Source organism: Zophobas morio, unplaced genomic scaffold, assembly GCF_036711695.1.
Source record: "Zophobas morio isolate AGI-343-1 ecotype UQ-CSIRO unplaced genomic scaffold, CSIRO_AGI_Zmor_V1 ptg000024l, whole genome shotgun sequence".
Lineage (NCBI taxonomy): Eukaryota > Metazoa > Arthropoda > Insecta > Coleoptera > Tenebrionidae > Zophobas > Zophobas morio.
The window spans coordinates 11,165,213-11,182,727 of NW_026972129.1; the positions used below are offsets into that span (position 1 = coordinate 11,165,213).

Consider the following 17,515-nt stretch of genomic DNA (forward strand, 5'->3'; position numbering starts at 1 on the left):
TTTTTTATTCAGCTAGTGAATCTTCTGCTGGACTTTTGCCTGTTGAGTTGCTCTTAAATTATTTGGTAACTCGAATGAAATATTATTTTTTTGGACAAGAGACGGTTCGACACACTTCAAAAAGAGATTAGTGAAGGTTTATTCAAATGTAGGTGTGTGTATTCTTCACAATGCTGATTACTTATCATAAAAACATGACACTATATAGCACTACTCGAAGAATGGTGTGAAGATCAGCTTTGGTACAGGACACGAACCATCTCATTCATGACTATATAAAAGAACCCAAATTCAGTAACGAGAAAGTTTGTTAGTTTGGCAAAATTTTATGTTTGTTTAAATCTGTTCTCTTGCTCAAAATAACTATCCCTGTTAATCACGTTTTTGCTTATCAGAATGTTCTATAGATTAATGTCAATGTCAATGTTAGTTCTATTGTAACTCCGCATTCTCCGACGGAAAATAAGTATGAGACGCACAAGCTGGGATATGAACAGAGATATAGCATATAGCCAATCCGCAGTTTTGTTTGTCCTGAGAATGCCAATATTGTAGATGAAACGCAAGGATTCTTTGTTAAAATTTGTTTCCAGGAATATTTTTTGTTGTATTTATCCTATTACGGTATAGCACTAGACAATACTCTTTGCTATTGTTTTTAACCATTTATTGTCGTTAACAACGACAAACTGTTGTTTATGCCCACCAAATGACAACATTTTGATTTAACAACATAAGGTTTTAATTTGAATGCATGATACGGTTTCATAAAACTTTTCCCAGCTAACTAGAACTCAAAATAAGTGTACGTGTAAACATTCTGAATTAACTATTTTATCTTCGTCAACTTTAGATTACAGCAGTAATCTTTCTTCACTTAGTCGAACTCTGGAAGTAGAAAGAAAACTCAACAATCCATTTATACAAGCTCATTAAAAAAATTACGAGTGAGCGTTTTCAACTTCGTTACTTGAAAGATATTACATCAAATCTTCATTAAGATCAAATTACAATTTACTCTAGTAATGTTGGGAAATTAAACTGATGGTCATAACGCGGAACACTTTAATGATTCATCAAAGTACAAAGAAGTAAAAAATGTTAACAAACATTCGCACGGTGCCACCTGCGCACTGCGCCCTGGTCTCTCCCCCTTAGACGTCGCGACGCTCGCAGGGCGCGGCCCTCAGTCTGCATAAACTAACGAGCGACAACACATCTCTGACAATTTTAGAAACTATACACTTTTACTTTACATTTTCGTATTGACTACTTTTTTGTATATATCTTTTACAAACGACTCTTTGAAACAAAAATGGATCTCAAAGGCAAGGTGGCTCTCGTAACTGGAGGTGCATCTGGATACGGAAAAGAATATTGCAAAGAACTTTTTAGGCACGGTTGCAAGGTAACCCTCATACATTTAATAATTTTAAATAATTTTAAGTTATTTTCTTCAGGTGTCGATATGTGATATCAATACAGATGCAGGAGAAGACTTATTACACCAGTTATCAAAGACTGCCAAAGACAGAGTGATTTTTTGTCCATGTGACGTTACCGATTACCCTCAATTTGAAGGTATGGTGGTTACTGCAAGTAGAATTTAAGCTGACACATAATTTGCAGAGGCATTCCAAACTACAATATCAAAATTAGGGGGCGTGGATATTGTTATAAATAGTGCATCAGTAATGAACGACAGACTCTGGGAACTCGAAGTAGATGTTAACTTGGTAAATCACTCATTTAATTACTTAGAAGACGCAAAAATGTTTTTCCTTGCACTCAGCAATCAACCGTTAAAAATGAATCAATATCATTGTCGGTGTAATAACACTACGACCACTCCGACTATTATCCCACATTAAAATTTTACATCAAATTTATTTCGTAGGACGTCGCATCAAATTGATAGCATGTATTATTTATGCGGCTTCTCAAGTATAACGCTCCCCCTGCTAAGTTTTGGCCAACTGTTACTACACAAATGAAATTTGACAAGAGTAATTTATAGAAGAAATAAAAAGTTCTGACCGGACACCGGGGAATGAAAGTATTAGAATACGACGTCATATTAAGGAGATATATCTATTAACTTTTTGAAATAGTATGAGTGCGTTCGGTAATACTATACTTTATTCCTGCTATAATCAAAAACCAAGTTTCGAATTAGTCAAGTGATAACGAACCACTTTAACAGACCGAGTGAATGTTATTAGAATATTTAAAACGTTTTCTTAAATAATTATATTTTTTAGTACAAATGTGCCGAAAGTTAGACAATGCGTAAGAACAATTATTAATGCCGAAAACAACATTATGGGAAAAATTAAAAGATTCATTTCATTCACACTGTTACAAACGCTGATAATAATTCAATTGTATTTTTACATTTGAGAATCATAATTTCCGAGTTGACTTTTTATAATTAACATGGCCGCTATTTTATAAATTATAAATGACAAGTTGTATTGATTTAGTGATTATAGATATTATTTCGCTTAGATAGCAACATTTATTACTGTACAAGTTACAAATTTAATTTAAAAAATCGTAGATCGTTATTGCTCATTATAAAAATTGGTCTAAAGAGTTTAGACAGTACTTCCCTCGCTGTCGGAAACTTGACGACTGCATGCCTATTGTGTTTTTTTTCTCATTACATTTTTGTAGTGGGAATTTAAAAAAAAATTGCGATGACGTCATCAACATTTTTGCAAGGACACGTATATCAGTTGGGATAGATGTAGTGTAATACTAAGAATAAAATTATTATATTCTCAAATTTTCGGGAAAATGAATTGGGTCGTTTGAATATTGATTTGTAATAATCAATAAAATAACGAAACAATTTACTCACGTATACCTACGTATCAGAGGCATCGTGTATGTATAAACATTGTTAATTTAAGATGACAGGCGTAACAGCATACGTGAGAGCCAAACACAGAAACTGTAAACAAAACGACCGTCGGTTTTATTGCTTCGACTTCCGCTTATTATATAAAACATTGGGTTTCATTTTAATTCTTGACGGTGAAATTCACAATTGGTTGATTATAAACATGTCTATTTCACATTCGCGGAACCAAGTGAACGCATAAAACAAATGCAGGTCTGTAATGTTAAAGTCGATGTAAATAAGCGTGCTACCCTTATGTTTCAACCGAGTTTTTCCTTTAACAAATTTTGTGTCTACCAAATTGGGTTGGTTGGGGTGTAATACTAATAATAAGTGTTGCCTTTAATTTAATCAATAAAATAAATTGACTTCATTAATTTTTTTGAACCACCTCTTAAGAAAATCTAAAAAATATGAATGGAATGATAAATCACAAGTACAAACTCATCATATTTTTTGCATTTTAGATAGGATTTATTCAGCAAAATTTAAGGGTGACGTCATCAATTTTTTTAGGAGGGATGAACAAATACATTTTGAACAAAAGTTTACCATGCTTATAATAACTTTAAAACATTCCCAAGATTTCAAAGCATTCGGTTTTGTAATTCCTGATTAAATTGATAAAATAAATTCACGCCTTCATTAATTTTTTTGAGTCACCCTGCATATGCAAATCCAAAAATATGAATGGAATGATAAATCACAAGTACAGACTCATCATATTTTGTACATTTTAGATACGATTTATTCGGAAAACTTTTGAGCTGACGTCATCAGTTTTTTGTAGAAGATAACCAAATATATTTTGACTAAAAATTTATTATGCTCTTTATAACCTTAAAACATCTGCAAGATTTCAAAGCATTCGGTTTTGTAGTTCCTGATTAAATCAATAAAATAAATTTACGCATTCATTAATTTTTTTGAGTCACTCTGTATATGCAAATCCAAAAAATATGAATGGAGTGATAAATGACAAGTACAGGCTCATCATATTTTGTACATTTTAGATATGATTTATTCGGCAAACTTTCGAGCTGACGTCATCAAGTTTTTGGAGGGGATAAGCAAATATATTTTGACTAAACATTTATTATGCTCTTTATGACCTTAAAACATCTGCAAGATTTCAGAGCATTCGGTTTTGTAGTTCCTGATTAAATCAATAAAATATATTTACGCATTCATTAATTTTTTTGAGTCACCCTGTATATGCAAATCCAAAAAATATTAATGGAGTGATAGTTCACAAGTACAGACTCATCATATTTTGTACATTTTAGATATGATTTATTCCACAAACTTTTGAGCTGACGTCATCAAGTTTTTGGAGGGGATAAGCAAATATTTTTTGACTAAAGATTTATGATGCTCTTTATAGCCTTAAAACATCTGCAACATTTCAAAGCATTCTGGTTAGCAGATTAAAAATTAAATTTCAAAATGTTGTTTTATAATTTTGATTTTTTTTCCAAAAATCTGGACGTTTCGGGTGAAAAGTCGATTCAGAGTTGTAAACTACATGTGTAGGACTATGTTATTTTATACAATTGAAAACCCATTTACTATGTACAATTTTGAAGTGACGTCATCGCTTTACTGGTGGGGATGATTCGACAAATTTTGGTTAGCGTTTTACCATCTACATGATATTCTTAATATAAGTACAAAATTTCACAACAATCGGTCGAGTACTTTCGGAGATTATCTGTCTAATAAAAATCCGTGACAACAGACGGACAGACGGACAGACGGACAGACGGACAGACGGACAGACGGACGGACAGACGGACAGACGGACAGACGGACAGACAGACGGAAATGGGAGACCTATTTCTTCGTCTTCTAGGGGTCATGAAAGATCGAGAAAACGTAAAAGTAGAGAGTCGGCCGACGGACTCGATTACAATACTTCCTTTGCTTACGCTCGGGAAGTAAAAATGTGTTATAATAACTTATATCATAATAGTAAAATAAAGAAAGCATTCAGAAGAACTAAATAAGTAAATGAAGCGATTTTCTTCCATTTTTTTTTACGGAAAATATTTATTATTTTTTATTCTCAAATATATGAATCTACGACAATTGATTGTAAACAATTAGTCACAAAACAAATGGTCACATGCGACGACTAATAAAATAATAAAATTACGTTTTTTTGTAATCTCAATCTGAGCTGTAAATAAATTTAAAATAGAGGTAAGACATAAACATCCAATTAAAAATAGTTTGCTTGTTGTTAGTTAAGTAACGAGCTTTGTTGAAAAAAATTGGTCTAAAGAGTTTAGACAGTACTTCCCTCGCTGTCGGAAACTTGACGACTGCATGCCTATTATGTTTTTTTTTTCTCATTACATTTTTGTAGTGGGAATTTAAAAAAAAAATGTGATGACGTCATCAACATTTTTGCAAGGACACGTATATCAGTTGGGATAGATGTAGTGTAATACTAAGAATAAAATTATTGTGTTCCCAAATTTTCGGGAAAATGAATTGGGTCGTTTTGAATATTGATTTCTTATAATCAATAAAATAACGAAACAATTTACTCACGTATACGGCGCCGGTGTGTAATATCTAGAGAGCGGATTTCTGTCGGGCTAGGCAAGGCCAAACTCGGTACGGCTCGCACGGGATGCGAATTCATTGCCGTTGCGGACTGCACTTCGTTTATTTGAAATTAGAATAACGTTGTTTCGTTGCACTCTGCTGTTAATTCCCGTTCTCATTTACTTAGCCGTTTGATTAATAAATCGTTAATTATATTTATGGAATCCAGCACGTCCCCCCCTATAATCGTGACGTAGCCCGACAGAAATCCGCTGTCTAGTAATATGAGGGGCAACTGAAAATCGTTTATGTATAAACATTCTTAATTTAAGATGACAAGCGTAACAGCATACGTGAGAGCCAAACAGAGAAACTGTAAACAAAACGACCATCGGTTTTATTGCTTCGACTTCCGCTTATTATATAAAACATTGCATTTTATTTTAATTCTTGACGGTGAAATTCACAATTGGTTGATTATAAACATGTCTATTTCGCATTCGCGGAACCAAGTGACCGCATAAAATAAATGCAGGTCTGTAATGTTAAAGCCGATGTAAATGAGCGTGCTACTCTTATGTTTCAACCGAGTTTTTCCTTTAACAAATTTTGTGTCTACCAAATTGGGTTGGTTGGGGTGTAATACTAATAATAAGTGTTGCCTTTAATTTAATCAATAAAATAAATTGACTTCATTAATTTTTTTGAACCACCTCTTAAGAAAATCTAAAAAATATGAATGGAATGATAAATCACAAGTACAAACTCATCATATTTTCTGCATTTTAGATAGGATTTATTCAGCAAAATTTAAGGGTGACGTCATCAATTTTTTTAGGAGGGATGAACAAATACATTTTGAACAAAAGTTTACCATGCTTATAATAACTTTAAAATATTCCCAAGATTTCAAAGCATTCGGTTTTCTAATTCCTGATTAAATCGATAAAATAAATTCACGCCTTCATTAATTTTTTTGAGTCACCCTGCATATGCAAATCCAGTTTTTTGTAGAAGATAACCAAATATATTTTGACTAAAAATTTATTATGCTCTTTATAACCTTACAACATCTGCAAGATTTCAAAGCATTCGGTTTTGTAGTTCCTGATTAAATCAATAAAATAAATTTACGCATTCATTAATTTTTTTGAGTCACCCTGTATATGCAAATCGAAAAAATTTGAATGGAATGATAAATCACAAGAAGAGACTCACCATATTTTGTACATTTTAGATAGGATTTATTCAGCAAAATTTTGTGGTGACATCATAAATTTTTTAGGGGGGACGACCAAATACGTTTTGATCAAAAATTTACAAGATTTGGAAGCATTCGGTTTTGTAGTTCCTGAGTAAATCAGTAAAATAAATTTACGCTTTCATTTATTTTCTTGAATCACCCTGTATATGCAAATCCAAAAAATATGAATGGAGTGATAGATCACAAGTACAGGCTCATCATATTTTGTACATTTTAGATATGATTTATTCGGCAAACTTTCGAGCTGACGTCATCAAGTTTTTGGAGGGGATAAGCCAATATATTTTGACTAAACATTTATTATGCTCTTTATGACCTTAAAACATCTGCAAGATTTCAGAGCATTCGGTTTTGTAGTTCCTGATTAAATCAATAAAATATATTTACGCATTCATTAATTTTTTTGAGTCACTCTGTATATGCAAATCCAAAAAATATGAATGGAGTGATAAATGACAAGTACAGGCTCGTCATATTTTGTACATTTTAGATATGATTTATTCCACAAACTTTTGAGCTGACGTCATCAAGTTTTTGGAGGGGATAAGCAAATATTTTTTGACTAAAGATTTATGATGCTCTTTATAGCCTTAAAACATCTGCAACATTTCAAAGCATTCTGGTTAGCAGATTAAAAATTAAATTTCAAAATATTGTTTTATAATTTTGATTTTTTTTCCAAAAATCTGGACGTTTCGGGTGAAAAGTCGATTCAGAGTTGTAAACTACATGTGTAGGACTATGTTATTTTATACAATTGAAAACCCATTTGCTATGTACAATTTTGAAGTGACGTCATCGCATTAGTGGTGGGGATGATTAGACAAATTTTGGTTAGCGTTTTACCATCTACATGATATTCTTAATATAAGTACAAAATTTCACAACAATCGGTGGAGTACTTTCGGAGATTATCTGTCTAATAAAAATCCGGGACGGCAGACGGACAGACGGACGGACAGACGGACGGACAGACGGACGGACAGACGGACAGACGGACAGACGGACAGACGGACAGACAGACGGAAATGGGAGACCTATTTCTTCGTCTTCTAGGGGTCATGAAAGATCGAGAAAACGTAAAAGTAGAGAGTCGGCCGACGGACTCGATTACAATACTTCCTTTGCTTACGCTCGGGAAGTAAAAATACGAACTTCAACCACTTGGCAATTTTTAATAACATATTGTCACTTGAAACACAATTTATTATATTGTAACAAAAAAAATCACATTGATTTTTACTTCCCGAGCGTAAGCAAAGGAAGTATTGTAATCGAGTCCGTCGGTCGACTCTCTACTTTTACGTTTTCTCGATCTTTCATGACCCCTAGAAGACGAAGAAATAGGTCTCCCATTTCCGTCTGTCTGTCCGTCTGTCCGTCTGTCCGTCTGTCCGTCTGTCCGTCTGTCCGTCCGTCTGTCCGTCTGTCCGTCTGTCCGTCTGTTGTCACGGATTTTTATTAGACAGATAATCTCCGAAAGTACTCGACCGATTGTTGTGAAATTTTGTACTTATATTAAGAATATCATGTAGATGGTAAAACGCTAACCAAAATTTGTCGAATCATCCCCACCACTAAAGCGATGACGTCACTTCAAAATTGTACATAGTAAATGGGTTTTCAATTGTATAAAATAACATAGTCCTACACATGTAGTTTACAACTCTGAATCGACTTTTCACCCGAAACGTCCAGATTTTTGGAAAAAAAATCAAAATTATAAAACAACATTTTGAAATTTAATTTTTAATCTGCTAACCAGAATGCTTTGAAATGTTGCAGATGTTTTAAGGCTATAAAGAGCATCATAAATCTTTAGTCAAAAAATATTTGCTTATCCCCTCCAAAAACTTGATGACGTCAGCTCAAAAGTTTGTGGAATAAATCATATCTAAAATGTACAAAATATGATGAGTCTGTACTTGTGAACTATCACTCCATTAATATTTTTTGGATTTGCATATACAGGGTGACTCAAAAAAATTAATGAATGCGTAAATATATTTTATTGATTTAATCAGGAACTACAAAACCGAATGCTCTGAAATCTTGCAGATGTTTTAAGGTCATAAAGAGCATAATAAATGTTTAGTCAAAATATATTTGCTTATCCCCTCCAAAAACTTGATGACGTCAGCTCGAAAGTTTGCCGAATAAATCATATCTAAAATGTACAAAATATGATGAGCCTGTACTTGTCATTTATCACTCCATTCATATTTTTTGGATTTGCATATACAGAGTGACTCAAAAAAATTAATGAATGCGTAAATTTATTTTATTGATTTAATCAGGAACTACAAAACCGAATGCTTTGAAATCTTGCAGATGTTTTAAGGTTATAAAGAGCATAATAAATTTTTAGTCAAAATATATTTGGTTATCTTCTGCAAAAAACTGATGACGTCAGCTCAAAAGTTTTCCGAATAAATCGTATCTAAAATGTACAAAATATGATGAGTCTGTACTTGTGATTTATCATTCCATTCATATTTTTGGATTTGCATATGCAGGGTGACTCAAAAAAATTAATGAAGGCGTGAATTTATTTTATCGATTTAATCAGGAATTACAAAACCGAATGCTTTGAAATCTTGGGAATATTTTAAAGTTATTATAAGCATGGTAAACTTTTGTTCAAAATGTATTTGTTCATCCCTCCTAAAAAAATTGATGACGTCACCCTTAAATTTTGCTGAATAAATCCTATCTAAAATGCAAAAAATATGATGAGTTTGTACTTGTGATTTATCATTCCATTCATATTTTTTAGATTTTCTTAAGAGGTGGTTCAAAAAAATTAATGAAGTCAATTTATTTTATTGATTAAATTAAAGGCAACACTTATTATTAGTATTACACCCCAACCAACCCAATTTGGTAGACACAAAATTTGTTAAAGGAAAAACTCGGTTGAAACATAAGGGTAGCATGCTTATTTACATCGACTTTAACATTACAGACCTGCATTTGTTTTATGCGTTCACTTGATTCCGCGAATGTGAAATAGACATGTTTATAATCAACCAATTGTGAATTTCACCGTCAAGAATTAAAATAAAACCCAATGTTTTATATAATAAGCGGAAGTCGAAGCAATAAAACCGACGGTCGTTTTGTTTACAGTTTCTGTGTTTGGCTCTCACGTATGCTGTTACGCCTGTCATCTTAAATTAACAATGTTTATACATACACGATTTTCAGTTGCCTCTGATACGTAGGTATACGTGAGTAAATTGTTTCGTTATTTTATTGATTATTACAAATCAATATTCAAACGACCCAATTCATTTTCCCGAAAATTTGAGAATATAATAATTTTATTCTTAGTATTACACTACATCTATCCCAACTGATATACGTGTCCTTGCAAAAATGTTGATGACGTCATCGCAATTTTTTTTTAAATTCCCACTACAAAAATGTAATGAGAAAAAAACACAATAGGCATGCAGTCGTCAAGTTTCCGACAGCGAGGGAAGTACTGTCTAAACTCTTTAGACCAATTTTTTATGACAAATTATCACTTGGTAACTAAATGTGGATTTCTTGCTATCAAAATTAAATTAAAAGAAAAGGATACGAGGTTATGAAATTTAGAAACAAACATTCTTATTTTAATATAAATTTATATTACATATAATTGCTAAAACCCCAAAGATTTTCACTACACTCAAAAGTTCTTTGATATGTATTAATAAATGTGCATAGTTATTGTCACTTTTTTTATTAAATTCATCATTGCGAGATTATTTTTAACGTTAATATTTCTGAATATAATTTTAACTTCCGCATTCAATTATTATTATCAAAGTATGTACAGTGTGGTCCATTAATTTTGTGACAATTTGAACACATTGTAAATTTAAAGAATTTTTTTAATAATTAGTATTTCAATTTATCTTCCTTATAAAAATTCCTTATGATTATGAGCTATAATTTTTCGTCTGCGAACAGATGTCGCATGCCACCAGTTGTACACACTTACAGCGAAACCGTTATTGTAAGGAATCCTGTGGATGGTAAAACACTAACCAAAATTTGTCTGATAATCCCACCAACAATTTTATAAAATAATATATTCCTATACTTGTAGTTTATGAATCCACCTCGATTTTGTTTATTATTGTTTACACATTCTGATTCTTTAGTAAGATAATACGTAATTAAACAAATCTGCTTAATGAAGTTGTAGGAAGAAGTTCTCCTTTTCATGTGAAGCGTCCCGGGTTCGATTCCCACCAGTGTTTCCACTTTTTTTTGTTTATCAAATCAAAAACAGGACCACAATTTTTTCGAAAATTTGAGAATTCAGTACTGAACTGACATCGAGTCCTTGCTGAAATACTGATTGGACATTTACCAGTGGGAAATTAAATTTAGGGTTTATTTTCTGCCGACGCGAATTTTACACGTGCTTAATCGTGGAATTCTTTGATGATATAAATATAAACAGTTGAAGTTTAGCACATATTGAAAATATTACCCCGACGCATGGGCTCCGGTGGTAATATTTACACCACTGCCTAGCATACTTTTTTATTTGTGCTTTAGCAGTCCACACGTGTATTTATTTTAAGTTATAGGGGTTATAATAAGAAATAAAATTCGCAAAATACAATTTTATAATTTTTCGAAAAAACTGTATTTGTTCAACCGTACTGCAGGAGCGAGGGAAATTCTGTTAAAGTAACCTTAATCCAATGTTTTTCTTACTTTGTAACTGGTATTACCTATATATTTTTTAACTTATATACGTTATCAGTATCACTTATCATAAAAAACTAAAATTTCCCAAAATTAAGTTTTATAATTTTTCGAAAAAACAGGATTTTTTGGACTGCATTTCAAGGTCTAGGGAAATTCTAAATAACTTTTTACGATATGTTTACGATTAGACGATATAATCATGTATAAAGAGTTTAGTGATTTTGGTAACGTAACTATCAATGAACTGTCTGAAGTGCTGAGGCAGGTTTTTTTTTATCTTGCCCCGTCTAAATGGTTATTCCCTCTGTTCAATGAAGTCCGATATATTCCTAAGTCAAATTTTAAGATATAGCACTAGTTTGGCAGTTAGTCGTCGATCAGATCCCAAAAAAAATCAACATTCTCTTGTTCTTTTAACACAAATTTTGAAAAGGCAAACATCGAATCATTAAATTGTAGTTGTGAAGATGGGCTCTGTTTTGCAAACATGAAAATCTGAATCCAGTGTCGATTCAAGCCTAGAGCCGATTCTTCTTGGACTGAAAATTTTACGAGTGGGTAAACTAATAAGTATGTTTTGAACGAAAGATAAAAATAAAAATGTGCTGAATATGGAAAAATATTTAAAAAATACTCAGTAACAAACATTAGAAAATTTTACTTTTTAGATTCGAATCTAAACGAGTTTTATTTTTTGTTTTATCGTCATCGATCTGAGGACAAACAAAATACAAATGTCAAGTCATCTGTTTGTAGTGGTAGTGACTATGCATATATGTACCTATGTTAAGATCTTGTTCTAGAAAATATAAAATCGTTCAAGGTTTATGTCTATTAGTGGAATTTTATACGTCATTTTTTCAAACGAGATGTGATTGTTATTAAATATCTACATAGGTATATGTTTAGGTATAATAACTTACTGACTGGTAAATATAGTATTTTATATAAAACAAGACCGGGTTAATATGATACAATTCGTATAAGAAACATTTAAAAAGTTGCATGTTGAACAGTTGTAGCTCATGGATATCAGTTAAGGCCTCCCGATAATTAAAAAATGTATCAGAAAATTTATATATTACTACCAGTATGACTCATATTTAACTGTTTTGTCAACCTGTTCATTATGTTGGTGAAAACCACTTCAATATGAATCGTTCTTTTTGCCCATTTGTGCAACTTAGTTATATATATAGTTTTGGTTGAGGACGCTCCAATTGTGTAATTCACAATCGCAATTCGTGTTTTAATTTTGTATTTTTTTATTTTTTTATTTTTTTGTCACATTAACCGTAACACCTACTCACAGACCGAGTCAGTGAAAATACGGTAATAAAACGTCAAAAAAAATATTGCACCCAGTGTGCTACTAAAATTAACTATTCACAGTTCAAACTTTGCGCTGCATGCTGTTGTGTGCATTCACACTGCAACGCTTCAAAAGGTTTTGTAGGGCAGCTGGCGAGAGCGAGCACAAAATCCATACAATGTTCAATTTATATCAATATGCTCAACATAATTTTATATTTTATGCCTGTTCTTGACTTTTATTGACAAATAAATTAATAACTCGTAAAAGTGTAATAGATAACGAAATAAAATTAGGCCCTTGTGCCCTATACCACCAGCCGCCTCTGCTTTTAATGCGTTTTTTTGCTATATTTTAGAACACTTCAAAAATATTTGTATTCCTTCTAGTTATTATGAAAGTAGCAGGTGGTTCTAGGACGACAAATATACAAAACGACAACATGAGTAATAGCTAAGTTTTAAATTCAATTTTTCAGAACAGAAGCTTTTAGTCAATTGCATACGACACACTCTATTTGCTTCGACATACTAGCGTTTTTATTCATTTTAAAATTACTTTACATCAAGCTTTTAATCATGAAAACTAATTATTTCGTCTTGGACATGTACGAGTATTTATGATTTCTATGCATTACTATGAGTACAGTGACAAAATATTTGTTGTTGTCTCTACAGTAACTTTGATTTAAAATATACGGTCTATGCAGATTCTGTCTATTATTTCTCCAAGATTTAATTCATACAGAGAAAATTGAAATACTCCGCTAAACTGAAGTTAAATAGAACAGAAAACTGAGCAGTGTTGTGTAAACATATAGCGGAATGTGTTCTTTGATACACAGTGGTGAAACAATAATGATAGGTTCGAAGAAAATCACTTAATTTAATTTGAAAAGGTAGAAATCGTTCTATTTACCTTAGTCAAATTTTGAAGAAGAGAGAAAATGTTTTTTTTGCCAACCAAAATAGAAAATAAAGTTCACACCACATCATTATTCGAAAACAGGACCCATTTGAACAAAGACTATAGTGCTGTTTGCTGAAAAAAATTGACACATACACACAAATTATAATATGGGTAAATAAATAAACAATTATTCTTAGAAAAATTTCTTCCCTCATACTATGAATGTCCAGCAACCAATTTTTATTCAAATTCGGTTCTTGATATTGTCTAAAACATTATTGATGGCGTCACTGTATGTATTTTGACGTCAAAAAGTGCCATTTTAAAAACTAAAATTTATCTGTCCGACGATTGTTCAAAAAATCCTTAGTTAACGGAATTATGAATTTTATATGACACTTTATCCTCACTGCATATATAAGTATGGTTTATTTAGTTTCGTACTAAAAAAAATATTGTTGGTTTTTCACTTCATTTAACACTGTATCTCAATCGCAGATGTTAAAAATTTATATGAAGTAATAAATCAGAGTGTTTGTATACAATTAATTATCATATTCTGAATGATACAAATATGTGATAATAAAAAGCGTTTAGTGTACAAAATACAAAAATGAAGCATTTATACCAGATGTGATAGTACATCATTTAAAAGTGGTTTAAAGCTTTCTTAACAAATGTAGGTAAAATGTATATATGTAATTTGTAATGTAATAATTTAGCAGTAATAGAATAGGCCTAGACTAAACAACACAAAAGAGCACAAATGGCTTAATGTGCTGGTTAGGATACCATAAGAGATTGCAAAACAAACATAACGAAGTCAATTTCCAAAACGTTAATTACACTACACAAAGTTTAACTTAATTTAAACATAGCTATACAGCTGTCAGAACCACAGACATGTTCATACCCTATTATGACTTTGAAATAATTCAGTAGTTCAAAAGAGGAACAAAGCAGTAACTTATTTAACTTAAGAAAGTTTTATTTTAATTATTTCAGTCCTGTGTTGTTACATTATCGTTAACAAAGAAATTTACTTTTAGCACCATAGCGCCTTAGATACCCAAAAATGTTCATTTTGTTTTTATATTTCAGAACGGTGTCATCAGAGGGTTATTATTAGCGTTTCGTTTTCTGGGTAAAGACAGAGGCGGACCGGGGGGAATTGTGGTTAATACTGGCTCTAGCTGCAGTACTCATCCCTTAGTGTCCCTGCCAGTTTTCACGGCCACTAAGCACGCGGTTGCAGCTTTAACCCGATCATATGGGGATCAATACCACGTCAACTTAACGGGGGTTCGCGTGGTGGCTTTATGTCCTTCGCCCACCGAGGCTGCCCTTATTGGCGATCCTCGTAAAAGGATTCTCAGCGGGGAATACGAACAAGCTTGGCAGAAAGATATTGGTAGTACGACAGCAGTTAAGTAAGTAACTGGTCTTTCAAAAGGTGGTTTTATTAAAATCGTTTTTTTATAGGCCTGAAAATTTGACGAAGGCGCTCATAGAACTTATTCAAAAGGCTCCGAGTGGATCCAGCTGGTTGGTGGAAAATACAAAACCTCCAAAAGAGATTACTCTATTTTCCTAATTTGGTCTTTAATCATCACGTCATAGCACAAAATTAAAGTTTTATTTGGATAGCTTCGCAGCGCAGTTTCATGTTTCACTTAAGATAATTGATAACATAGTAAATAGCCGATACCTTAGTCCTCATAACGCTTGTACGATAAAGCATGATATATCATGATAGATGTTAGTTGGTAAAATTTAATTTTTATTACGTAAATTATTATTGTATTCATTGTTAATTGCTAACGGCTGAAATTTTTATCTTATTGTTTTTATTAAAAAAATCATATAAGAGTGGAACTCAAAATTATTAATTGTATTGCTTATTACCATAACGTTTATAAATGATTGTAACTTTTTTTAAAATAAACAAGGGTAATCATTATTGCCTAAAATAAATTGTCTTTATTGTACAGTTGCCAGAGCAGCAGGTGTTAGTCAAACATCTGTGTAGTGAATACTGAAACGAAACAAATTCCGTGCCTATCAAATATATTAGTCCAGGAATTGAAACCCACAGATCATTCTCAAGGCAACTTTTTTACGATTTAGTTCTTTTTTCGGACAATGCAAAATTTCCAAATAATTACAGCCAAAACAACTCATCCTGCATTAGAGAAGGACATTTCAAACAGTCCAAAATATTTGGTGTAGGATCATTCAGAACCAAATTATTTGTGCCTATTTTTTAGAGACATTATTACAACTCGAAAATGTTAATTTGGAAATACGACGAAATTATGGCTCCCACAGGATGGTGCTCTTGTGCATTATCATAGAAGGGTGTAGGATTACTTTGATGTGATCATCCCTAACAGATGCGGAGTGATTAAAATACCGCAAAATTTTTGATGTGTGTATGTCAAAAATATCTTTTCAGACTTCCTAATTCTCTGAGATGTTGATTCATAAGTCATAATGATGAAAAACATTGTATCATAAAATGTTAAGATCATCATATCACTAACAACATTTGCCTCTACGTAGTAAAATATTGTCGAAATCGATTTGTTATTGTTTTTATTTTTTAAGTTAAGTTAAATTTTGATTAGAAATAAGTGCAAAAATGGTTTATATATAAAATTATCTTTTTCACGTAAACAAATGTATAAATCACCGTCTTCTAATCTTTTGCGCTGATTGTCTTATCTTACGTTTTGCAAGATACGTGTGTATTTTTCTGGCTTACGTTGTTTATTATAATTACTTGCGTTTGTATTTACTAATTTTAGTTACAAAGATGACATAATAAATATTTTCACCATGAATTGCAAAAAAATGTGTTAGAAGACGTCAGTTGCACTTAACAACAGCAGAATTTTTGAAATGTACAGGATTTTCTCCTGAATGCCAAATCCGAGAAACTTATCGTAGTTTTTTTTTCGGGAACGTAATATTCGTATGTCACGACGCTAGGAACATGATAGAAATGAATCATAATAATTAGGAGTAATAATATTCCGTTTATAATTTCCTGTTATGATGAACATTTAGATTTACAAGTTTTATTAAACTTACTCTTTCGTGATAACGATTCGTTCCTGACTCGTAACCACTAGACCACGACCGGGATGCCTTATGCTAATGGTAAAATGTTATTATACCGTGCATTATGTTTTTAAAAATTTGGACGATTAAGGAAAAATTGAAAGCGGTTTCGTACACCACACTTATAGGACTATTTTGTTGTATAACAGTTAAAACAAATAAACATTGAATTCTTTGTTATGACGTCATCAAATAGTTGGTGGGGATGATTAGCAAAATTGTGGTTAGCATTTAACCATTTACATGATATTTCTAACATACATACAACATTTGACAACAAGCGGTCCAGCAGTTTCGAAGATTACGTGTCTAATAAAAATGAATACAGACAGTGGACAGACAGACAGACATACAGACAGGCGGAAACGAAAGACTACTTTTTTCGTACACTAGGGGTTATGAAACGTCGGGAAAATATAAAAGTGGCCATTCGTCCGAAGAACTCGATTACTATACTTCCTTAGTTTACGCTCAGGAAGTAAAACATAATTATATCACAATCTACGAAACGTTATAAATTTTACATAACTCGCTACAGGTTTAAAAAAGTCAGTAGATGTAGTTTAACTTATGAATATAAATCAACTGAATTTCTAACATTTTCCTACTATTGTCTACACTCTCCGCAATAAATTCTCAGATTTTATTTTCTTAGAATTTTTTTTTTAAAACTCGGTTTACATTACTAATAAAGAAACTTAAAAAACACCGACACCAAAAAATGAACCCTTAAAAG

General features: G+C 32.0%; 2 protein-coding genes across 2 annotated transcripts in view; both read left to right on the forward strand.

Annotated features, from left to right (window-relative positions):
• LOC135135528 (15-hydroxyprostaglandin dehydrogenase [NAD(+)]-like) overlaps window positions 1-17,515 on the forward strand; it is a 136,682-nt gene that overhangs the window by 82,095 nt on the left and 37,072 nt on the right. The window lies entirely within an intron of this gene.
• Window positions 1,171-15,611, forward strand: LOC135135370 (15-hydroxyprostaglandin dehydrogenase [NAD(+)]-like). Its single transcript, XM_064064395.1, has 5 exons — window positions 1,171-1,408; window positions 1,461-1,581; window positions 1,630-1,736; window positions 14,758-15,086; window positions 15,139-15,611. Exons 1-5 carry the CDS (start codon window positions 1,316-1,318, stop codon window positions 15,248-15,250), a joined length of 762 nt encoding a protein of 253 aa, XP_063920465.1. The 5' UTR covers window positions 1,171-1,315; the 3' UTR covers window positions 15,251-15,611.